At 38.3% G+C, this 11,493-nt stretch overlaps 1 protein-coding gene across 5 annotated transcripts in view; it reads right to left on the bottom strand.

Annotated features, from left to right (window-relative positions):
- Positions 1-5,837: 5,837 nt before the first annotated feature.
- The window catches only part of CNOT2 (CCR4-NOT transcription complex subunit 2), a 92,218-nt gene continuing 86,562 nt past the window's right edge, over positions 5,838-11,493 (bottom strand). For all 5 annotated transcript variants that reach the window (XR_012673577.1, XM_075149857.1, XM_075149837.1 and 2 more), the window contains one exon: positions 5,838-6,978. Coding sequence is in view for 4 of the 5 variants with exons in the window: in XM_075149857.1 (XP_075005958.1) it covers positions 6,892-6,978 (87 nt within the window). In the remaining variant the exon portion in view is untranslated. The remainder of the gene's footprint in view (positions 6,979-11,493) is intronic.

Genomic DNA, 11,493 nt, shown 5'->3' with positions numbered 1-11,493 from the left:
GAGCTGGCTGAACCGTTATTCTGCCTCAATAGGACTTTTCGGGGATGCTGGGCAAGTGCTCTGGTCTGGCCAGCCCCAAATCCAGCACCCACACAGCAGGGACAGACCCAGTCTGAGTCGTTTATTGTTATTTGAAGACAATAGGTAAGCAAGATGACAGCTGTCAAAATGTTTTAGGCGGGAATTGCTTTCAAGAGGAAGGTATTGACCTTTGAAAGGTTGCCCTAAGAAGTGCCCTCTTTGAAGCAGGTCTGCAGAAAGGCAGTCGATCCAAGAAAATCCACTTATTTTGCAAATAAAGTTTGGTTATTACCAGCATTTCCCACCATGGCAACAAAACAGAACAAGATCGTCTGTGCCAAAGTACCATAAGCAATAGTTATATTTTTATTCCATAGTCTTTATCATAGGCAATTAGGTAGAACAAAATGTGACAGTTTCAGAGCCGATAGCTGAACTTGATGATACAGCAGACAAGAAGGTACAGAAATAATAGAAAAAAATAAATACGGAAAATAGCACTTTCCTCTGGCCACCTTTTTGAATCACTTTCCCACTGCAGAGTGCGACATGAAACTTTTAAAGTTGATCCATAGGTTCTCCAAATGGACTATTGAGCAAGGTTTGGCAGGAAGGCTATTAGGAATCCACACTGTGACATGAATACAAATGGATGCAAATATTGTCCTTGGTTGCACCCGTGCGCTACCACGCTGCCCTCAGGCCCCCAGTAGCCATTCCTAATGCCAAAGGGTTTCAGAAAACGTACTCGGGCTTTAAGCCAGGGACTATTTCTATTTTTTATTAAACTTGCAATAGGGTTTTATACTAGAAACCAAACTCATCTTGGTTAGTCCTTGGCTCTGTTCATCCATTCCCATCAGTCAGGTTTTGCTGTCTTTAACAGTGGGGCTTGCTGCATATAGCTTTCATATTATAAACAATACATTTTTAATCAGGTAGATTAGTTGCCTGCCACCTGAAGCCACCTTCCTGAGGAAAGCTCCAGCCCTGCTTTCCCAGTTTAGATCGGCTGTGACTTCTTGTCTTCTGAACAGCTGGCGTTCAGTCTCCCTGCGTTTGGTACTCGGTTCAATTGCTTGCTGTCCCCTATAAAGTGTCGTCAGCCAAAAATTAAGGCAACAGCTCACTGGGTAACCTTCAGAGTTCCTGCGCACATCCAACCCCTACATCATCCATGCTTGGAGGAGATGCTGGGGCTGTATTTTAACTGGGAACGGCGTTTAACATTTACCAGGTAATCTCAAAGTTTTTGAAGTTTTGCATAGGACTCATTTGGATCAGTTGGAAGTGAAAAATGATCATTAACGCCCAGTTTGAAAGATAAAGCTGGGTACTAGGGGCCTGTTGAGAAGATTTTAGCTTTGCTGTCACCTCGGGACCTTGGCTCCACAACCACGGGCTGCATCAGGAGCAGCCAGGGCTGAGAAAGCCAGCATACAAAGTTAAATGTCTGTACGAAATTTTCAACAGCGGGAAAACAGGTTGCTATCTGCTTTTTCAGGCCCTTCCTTGCCTCGCTTACCTGCGGCCAGCCACTGATCACCCACCTGAAGGCAGCTCGTACGGCCCGTGGCGAGGATGCCTCCACCTCGGTCGTGTTCCTCGAGGCTGGACGGGCCGCGGTGGGGCTCTGCCGCCACACGCCCAGAGGGGCTGGCTGGTGGGAATGGGCTCACACGTCCCTGTTTCCTTGCAGAAGTCTAGCGGTGGTCCTCGTGATGTCGACGGTGGAGCTGCCTCGCACCATCTTCCATGAAAGTGCCAGTAATGAACCGCCTTTTCAAACAGCAAATGTACATATACACAATAACAAAATGCCTTTTTGAAACCAATACTGCAATGCCCACCAGAAAGTAAACTGGCCTTCAAAAGGAGGGAGATCCCAGCCGGCTGGTAGCAACACATGTAGGGGCAGGGGAACAACCAAAACAGCCCTTTCTCCAAAAGAGGAGCTGTAGAGAAAGCTGAAGAGTTTCCACAGAATGTCATTGGTGTCTGCGTCAGTCAGAGCAGCTCCGGGATGCCCGCCTTCCCTTCCCTCCTCATCAGGACTGTTTTACAGGTGATGCAGGACGGTGCAATTGGCTTCTTCACTGGATTGTTTGTCTGTTAACTCCAGAGGGAGTTCAAAGAAGTGATTTTGCAGAAAATTATTTTGGCAGCTTCAGCAGGAAAATTCTGACGTACACCCACATCCAATATTGGCATGTTAATACCAACAAGGGAACATGAAATGCAAACGATAAGCCGAAGTCTAGGAAAATAATACGCAAGCTCGGTTAGCACTGCTAATTCTGAAGTGGGTTGAATCAGTAATATTCAAAACTATTGTTTGATGTGCTTTAACATTACTTTCAAAAAAAAAAAAAGTTTAACTCCAACAGTGAAGTGTTTTTAAGAGTGAAGTAATTCAAACCACAATTTCAAACTAAGTCATCCACCTGCATTTCCTCTGGGCTTTTAAACGTCCTAGAAGCTTTCCGATTTGTGGAAATGAGAGCACGCATGCTTATCAGAGGAGAGAAATGAAAACAGGTACACCATTTTAATGCTCATACTATACAAAAGTAAAAGCATCAGTTGTCAATCCAGACTAACTGCTTAGCCCAATCTGCATTCTTTACCACAATTCAACTTCTACCAGCATAATTTTTAGGCAGCAGCAAATTTTGAGAAATACGATGAAAGGGTACAGTATTTGAAAACTAAGCATATTCAGAAATTTTGCTTTAGTAGAAGCAATTGTTATATTTAGGATCTTAAATCAAAAGCACTGTCTAGCTACCTCATGCTCAGGATGACAACTGTGCATTTAGAAGCTCTTCCTGAGCGTGACAGATAGCAATCAAATTTTGTTTTTTGTTTCAGTCAACACCCAGCCATGGAAGTACTTTCAATCTGACGTTATGGGGAGTTAATTAAAAAAAAAAGATTAAAATGTGTTCCTTTTAGGTTACAAGTATCTTTAAAACAATGTTATTTAGAAACCGAACACCCTTCTTCAATAGCCATGGCCACCTACGAGCCACGTGGGATCGAGCTGACTGCCCCACAGACCTCTCTGCCTTCCAGCACTGCTCAGGTCCTGCCAAAGAGAGTTTCTGGTCTCTTCAGAGTCAACAGAAAGAGTCCCTCAGCACTTTGCAAACAATTTTGCATCTGAATACAATGTACAAGTTCTTATTTTGGGTACATTCTCAATATTTTTTTTCACAGAAAATTTAAAACGGAAACAGAAAAGTACAAAAACCACTGGCTTAGGGATAGAGAGGATTTCGGACGTGACACGCAGCAAAGTGATATGATCATACATCTTTGTACCGTATAGATGTCACGTCTGTGAAAGAGCAGCATGGGCAGCCATGAATCCTGACTCACACGCAGCCCACACTTTAACGGAGGTCACAGTCACGTGCAAAATAGCTTTATCCATGCGAGTATCTGCAAGCTTCCCTGGACAACTTGGGTCTTCAATTAGATTAATCAAGCCCATGAAGCTTAAGTATTTGTGGCACCAGGTACTTAGGCAGAGGAGACTGAGTCCTGGGCGGTTTTTTGTTTGTTTGTTCGTTTTTAAACACCCAGGGGGAGTGCCCTTACCTCCCTTCTCCCTGACTCCCTGGTACCCCTGATTTTCCCATACGCAGGGTGGTTTGAGTAACAACTGTTAAAATAACAACTTCCAGTGTTTTCTGCAATACTAGGGATAATCAGGTGGGTGAAACCCATTTTAGCCCTAGAAATTCAGGGTAGTGGATTCCCAGAGAAACTGGAGCTAACTACTCAATAAACAATATGCAATAAGGAGTGATGAATATGAGAGTGTGTTAAACAGGCCAGAAATAGGAATACTTCTACTTGTTTCCAAGATCACCGGGTTTACCACTCAGAACTTACCTTGCACGTTGTTGTACACCACTATAATTACAGGGAAAAAAAATCCACCTCAAATAAATGTATTTTTGAAACAGCATTCTATTCACAGTGTTAGTGGAATGTAAAACCCTTATTCATAGTGTTAGTGGAATGTAAAAACATATTAAATAAACCTTTTTAAATTTAATTGTCAGTGTTAAAAATCTCCAGGTCAATTCAGTTGCCAGTTTGCCACGTGTGTAAATGTGTAAATGAGGGCTGAGGTTTTCTTCCTTTCACAAAAAAAGGCAGTACGGGTATTTTTCAATTTTTTAAATTAATGTGATATCAGCTAGATGTGTTTCCAATCTTACACCTTGTTTTCTGTTTAAACCCGTTTCTCCTGCTTCAACCCAGAGTGCAACATGAAATTAAGCCACAGATTTTAATGTCCCCATATATGCTTATTTAATCAACAAATGAGAGCCAGGCTGTTCTTCCCCTTGGAAGGAGCAAAGCGCCAGTTCCTTGCTCACAGGTGAGAAGTTTGCTAAAATCAAGCATCTCGCATTTTTGACGTATCGTGCAGTTGAATGCAATTGTATCATCAAAGTAACTTTTTGGAGAACTTCAGTTCCCAATTTCAGCTTAATTGTTTTTAAAGTACCATGGGTATTTAGTAGTGTAAGATAGCACTTTCAATGTAACTTATCTTGCTCCTTTTACCATATCTGCTGTTCATTTCCATGAGATTGGCTATGCAGAGGAAAAATGACATTAAAAAAACCCACGCCTATATAATAAGAAATAATCGCATCGGATTTGAAGATGTAAACATCTTTTCAGGAATCCTTAAAAAAAATGCAAAGATCACAGCAGACCTCTGACAGTAAAAAAATGTAACATTAATTGTGGAGTGAGCAAGATGCTTTTGGAAAATTATCCTTTTTAAAATATATAAATTTCTGTGTGAATAGTCAAATATATGTTTGTATCTGCTCTAATTTGAGAAAAAGAAAAAGCCATCTTTTTCAGCTGTGTTAGCCATCATCTGGGTTATAATCATCCTCTTCTTTCAAGTTGAGAAAGCAGTTTGCTTTAATAGTAAAAAAAAAAATATAATCAATAGACTGACATTTTTATGTCTATCACCTTAAAACAGACATAAAAAAAGTGTAGAATTTGGAATTGCTGTACACCTGATACAGAACCACAGCATGCCATTAATGGTCCAACTTCCAAGCATAATTCAATACGTGCCAACAAGCTGTTTTTGCACGACATAGAAAAACAAGTTAAAACCTAAAAATAAACCCCCACGGATTCACTGACAGGTGTTTTGCTGCCTTTTCTTGCTTTGGTAATTTCAGGTATTTTGAAATGGTTTGCATCACCAGAGGCAACTCGACTAGAAGTGGCAGTCACACCGAGAAAAAAGGAAACTATCCAAACGGTTCAGGTTTTTCTTCCTCCGCTCTAGACAACAGTGACAATTTTTACAACCAGTGTATATTCATGTTTGCTTGTGTCTGGAAGTTCAAGGACTAGTGATCGTCAAATGAAATGTATTTCTGTTTTAAGTGGGAAAATACCAACCTGGAACTAAGCTACGATCATTTCTAAACCAAGCTTCTTCCAAGTGTTCCTTCTGTGATGAATTCTTGAAGCATCCTTCTATCATTTGAAATGTTACCCACCCACCTTTCTAAACATGATTTGCTATTTGCTATTACAGAGAGGGGATCCGAAACCAAGGTTAACCAAGCTTTTTGGCTGTGGAAACTCTACTGTGGAAAAGAATATAAAACTCATAAATTTACTTGTCAGCAGCAAAAAGACTCTTCAAGTGTCTTAACCACTGTACAGCTTGATAGCTTTAATACTTCAGCTTTTTTTTTTTCCATTTTTCACTGTTGAAGAAATAATTTCACAATCTCAAATCAAAGTCAACACTGCAGTGAGGAGAGCTTTTCTACTTTATTACAAAGAGAAGAAGCCTTTATGTGGTCAGAAAATACAAGATTGATCTTTTTTTTTTTCTCTTCCTATGAAACGCTGCTGTTCAAACAGCCAGAGTGAATTGTCTCAGTTCACTTCTTTAAGTCCCATCACATTCACTTGGGTATGGATGTCCTTGGCTGCTGAAAATCTGGCCCTTTAGTGCACAGGGCGACAAAGTAGTCCCCTGACCAGCAGTTCCAGAATGTCCCGTTTTCATATATTGCATCCATGCACACCTCCTAAAAATGAGGTACAGCAGGGCAAACATTTTCCAAAATAGATGTCATATATATAATATATACACATTCGTACATACATACCTTTATTCATGTGATGTCCAAAAATTTAAAAAAAATGTACACATTTATTACAAAATCGTAACAAAGACTGGACAGTGTTTTGCTCATTCTGGAAAGATGAAGCTCAGTAATACACAACTCTGGAAACTAACCAGAGACTGTGGCAATATCTTTCTTCTAAACAGTCAGATATTCTTGCATTAAGCTTGGCGAAAACTGCCTTTCAAAAACAGAAGGGGAAGTAAAATGAAGGAAGCAAACCTTGCTCATCTTTCCAAATGAAATACGAGAAGGATCTTCACATAAAAATGCACAAACATTTTTTATTACCAATAGTGCTACAATGAACAATGCAAATTTTGTTGTCTAATTTTTTGTCTTTTTTCTTTTTTTCTTGTTTTTACATTTGGAAAACTAAGTGGTAAACTTTTGTCAGTGTACTCGCTTGTCTTTACAGACCCAAGCTTGTCTGCTGGCGAAAAATAAAACAAAAACAAAAATTCAGACCCTGCTCAAACTAAAGAAAAACAATTACAAATTTAGTTGTTGGGCAGCACATAATTAGTAAGGCAGGACCTCAAATGGTGACCCTTCGCATGAGCCAATTGCCAGATCCTCAAGGAATTAAAACCAGGATGCCTGAGCCACATCAGTTCTGCAGTTATGTTGAGTATTGTGCTGAGACAGCCATACCCCAAGAAAAGGGAAGTCTTTAGAAGGCTTGCTGAGCAGGGTTGTAGTTGAAGGTTGATGGCAGATGAGGCCTTTCTTCTAATTTGTCATATTCCAGATGGAACTCCTACAATTAAAATAAAAAAAAAAAAAGACAAAACCAAATAAAACAACATATTATTTACCTGCCGAGCACCGTTCGTTCTACCAGCCATACTTGAAAAGCACAAATATGGAAGAGATCAAGTCCTAACTTATCTCAAGACAGAAACACATGATTTCGCTCTCAGGGATTCTATATTTTAATTCAGAGAAAGTCAATATCCTAAACCGTTACACCTGCAACATGTAGGCTCTCCTATCCTTTTTAATGTTACATTCCTCTCAGAACCCTAGTTACGATCTCAAATGATTTTATATGTATATATACACACACACAAAACACAAATATACAATCATGGCACAAGCTGAATTATGAATAAAAGCTTCTGTCTTTCTACAGTTCAGATGTACAGAGACTTATTTTGGATGACCTGAAGTTCTGGGATATTTTGTGCCATTCTACCAGACCCAATTGTAAGTTAAACTAGTAGGTTTCTCCTTCTTAGCACAAAATTGGGGAACGTTATCTAAAATGCTAGAGACAAACAACTGAAACCTATTTAAGCCAGAATTTAGCAAAACATTCCACCACATTTCATACTGAGATTTAAGCTTCAGACTCACCCAACCCTCCTGTACATCCCGAGCATCTTGTTCCTATATCGCGCTTTGCCAACGTCTTTCAGGAGAAATTCTGCTGGTGTTTATAAACAACCACACAGAATAAAAATCTTTGCCTATGTGGTCGGATGCCACACAGGCTACTCGTTCATAAATAAGCAGCTTTTCTGTCTCACTGGCAAAATCACCCGACTTTTGTTTGAGGATGTCTGCTTTGCGTAATTGTAAAACATTTCACTGATCCAGTAGGAATTCTTATTCTGACTACAGTAAATGCTACTAATAAGATTGTAACCACCCCTGATGTCTAAACACATCCTGATTTTTACAGTGAAAAGCACAGTTTCCTCGCCTGTGACCTTAATTTGTGCACACAATCCTAATTAGTGCACTTTGACATTTGGTGCTTGTTACTTCATTCATGCAAAAATGTACAAGGACTTACTTAAGTCTTATATTTTTCAGATCCTTTCAGCAGTTTAACTGTGTCTCATCCCCATTTTATCTTCATTCAAGGAGCAGAGTAAGCAGAAGTTTCAGAATTGTTTTTTAATGCTGCTACTTGGTAATTCAACAACAGCTACTTTGGGCACGCTCAGTAATTTATGTTGCCTAACTCAGTGGAGAACCTCAGCAGAACATTATCCGTATCTGCAGGGCAAACTTACTCTGCTATTTTTACATACAGACGAAAACACTAAGAGTAGTGAATAGATTACTTTAGAACACTCCCTGAAGTGGCTAAATAGTGTAATATTTTAGGTTTTGCAGGTAGACAAACTAAATTAAAGACCAAGTCATGCAAGACCAGAAATAAAATCTAGGAAATCCAACTCTCAGATCTCTCTTCTTTAAGGCAAAACAAGGTCCATCTAGCATAGAAAGAACATTCAGCATGGTAAGGAAATAAAGTAGGGGAAAATGCTAAGCATTCAGTAAGCCTGTATTCCCCAGAGAACACTGTCCCTAAACTTGGAAAATCCTAGCAAAACCTATGTGAGGTTACAGCCATCTGCACCAAAGTGCTGCACATCTGCTTCATTTCTGGTTCCCCACGCTCTACTCCAACCAAGGGCTTTTTCAGTTGGTTGGGTTGTTTTGGTTTTTTTGGTGGTGGGTTTGTTTGGGCTATTTTAGGTAATATATACAAGTGAATTGCTTTTGGCATTCCTAATTAACACTGCATGCCAGTTGGTGTATGTTCTCTTTTTGTGCAGATACATACACATGTGCTGATACCGAAGAGATGCCTGCTCCCTCCTTTTGTCAGAAGCAAGATCAAGGTGTACAATTCTATGAGCGTATTTTGGTGTAAAAGGTTTAGGTTGGGTGGATCTTCAGTAATTCTGAAGTCATTTTATAATAGAAAAAATACCACTCAAACTTCTCTCCCATTCGTGGCTTTCAAAGTTTCCATTTTGCACATAATCATGGAAGGGTCTGCAGATTACTATCAATCTATGGTCAGCTGTTGGGGAATTGCCTCTTTAACAAAATTGTAAACAAAGAGAAGGGTTAATAATAAAAGCTTCAGTTCGCTACCTGAACCTCCACACACTCTGAAATGCCTTCAAAATTACCCATGGAAAATGGCTACTTAAAGCAGTAAGACAGTATCAGTAGCCTAAAAAGGGCTTTCCAAACTTAAGGTGGTTGCGTCCCTCTATCGGCAGTAGCAGCTGCGAGCAAGGTGTGTGTCTGAAAGAAATGCTCAGTAGCTTGAGCAGTCCTTTGTGTGCCACAAATTGGAAGCCCCTCATTTAGAAGCAGCAATATGATTCCCTACCAAAGTGTCTTTAGAAGTACGTGAGTTGATGCTTCAAACTGTCATCGATTTTTAAAACAAACAGGCTTAAAACAGCCTTTTTGATTTGCATCCCAGTGTCAGCAGTGCTCAAGTCCAATGTTCAGTTGTGTATAAGAACACCTAAAGTTGTATCTGACAATACCAAAAAAAGAACTCATTGACCAAATATTTTTTAAAACTAAAAGGCAATTATTTATTACATATAGAAAAATACTTGTATTACAGGTATAACTTTATGGTTTTGCTTTTGATTCCAGGGGCCACTGTGGTTTAGGATGTGAACAGTAGCACTGATATTTTTTAATATAAACAGATACAAATAAAATGTAAAAATGCCATTTATCCATTGACAAACATCTGTTGTTAAATTGTTTTATTTTCCACATGGAGATAATTATTAAAAATTACATACCTTTTATTAACCAAGAATAATGAATACTAAATGTGTGTGGAAACTTATAGCATATGTATAACACTAAATAAACTGTTCTACGCAAAGAAATCCATCACTTCTCGTGTCATCCTGAAAACTTGTTTTGATGGTAAAGTTACATCAGCCTGCACATGTATAAACAATAATAGGTAAGAATACTAAAGACAGAAGAGAATTGCTTAAGGAGATCCACAGCGTTAATAGACAAAACAAAATAAAAAGTTAGCCGAATAGTAAGTGTCCTGAGGAGAAAATATTCTGGACTTCGGTGTAAGTCCACCAAATGAGATGGTAGAAATCCCATGGCTAGCTCAAAAATTCCAAATAGGACTGAAAAAGCAGCATTTGTACTGGCTTAAAGATGGATGCAAAGATCCAAATTTAAATTAGGGTCTGAATTAAAATGCTATGGTGTATCTCTATTAGAAGAACAAATGTAACTTTCTAGCAATTATAGAAGTATTCCAATTAACATTGATCTTAAAAGAATAGGGAGTAATTTAATACAGGCAGCAACCCTTATAAGCAAATAAACACTTGGAAATTTAACCTTCTCTCCCATAAAGAATTCCATGTTTTATAACTACAAAATAAAAGTGAAAGGGTTTTTATAATCTTGTTCCTTAAATGGCATTAATTTTCCTTACTTTTTCAAAGGAGAAATTCCAGACAGTTTACTTCAGACAATTTAAAATCAGGATTTCAGTAAAAGTGCAATTATAGAAGGCATTTTTGGTCTCATACCCACTTCCCTTCCTCTCTCATTTGTCTCTCTCTCATGTCTCCTCAACAGCAGCAAACTATATAGCCAAATCCTCAGTGAAAAAATCAAAGTGTCTTTAACCATACTGTACTTTCCACATACCCTAGGATGAAAAATCATATATACAGACATATCTGTAATCAGCATTTTCCTGCATTTTGTTTTGCATTTAAGGTGAATTTGAAGTTTATTGTCATTCATGTTTTTTCACTATTTACTACGACGTACCAACATAGAATTAATTTGATTTTATTTCCTGACAGTTTAGAAATTGTCTCATTACTCAGCTGTTTTGCTGCATTTCCTTCTTCGGTCTATTATCTATTAGAAATATAAAAATAGAACCTACAGCTTAATAAAAAAGATAAATATATTATTTGATGTTTTCTTGAACGAAGTTATTCAGTCTACTTTACTGGGCTTTGTTAAAACCAATCTAGGACACTATCAAAAAAACCTATTAAACCACATCTGGTTTATGTTTTTACAAACTTAGTCTTAAGATTTAGTAATATTATCCAAAGTAAACAGTTATATTTCACTGTATCTATCGTAATGCAGTATAATTTAAAATAGGTACAATAAATACATAAGCTGGTAATGCATAATGCACTATGTCTGCAAAGCACAACACATTAAAATATGTGCTGCCCTATATTTGAGCATATACTCTAGAACAACAGACAAATTTATAAAGCACCTTGAAAAACAATTGAATTTGCACATATATGAGACAGTAATTTACCAGAAATAATTCTTGTCTGACTGCTTCAAAAAAGGACTAATGAAACAATTAAGCAGCAATTACCATTATGGCCTTCTAAGGAACTGATATTCCCAGCATTCACTAATAATATAGCAGTTATAGTAAGAGACTGCCATTTATCAGAATTCTTTTTTTTTCCCCAGCTTCCTA

This window comes from Calonectris borealis, chromosome 1 (assembly GCF_964195595.1).
Source record: "Calonectris borealis chromosome 1, bCalBor7.hap1.2, whole genome shotgun sequence".
Taxonomy (NCBI): Eukaryota; Metazoa; Chordata; class Aves; order Procellariiformes; family Procellariidae; genus Calonectris; species Calonectris borealis.
Note: the sequence above shows the minus strand (reverse complement) of the source record. Positions and strands in the feature narration are given on the sequence as shown.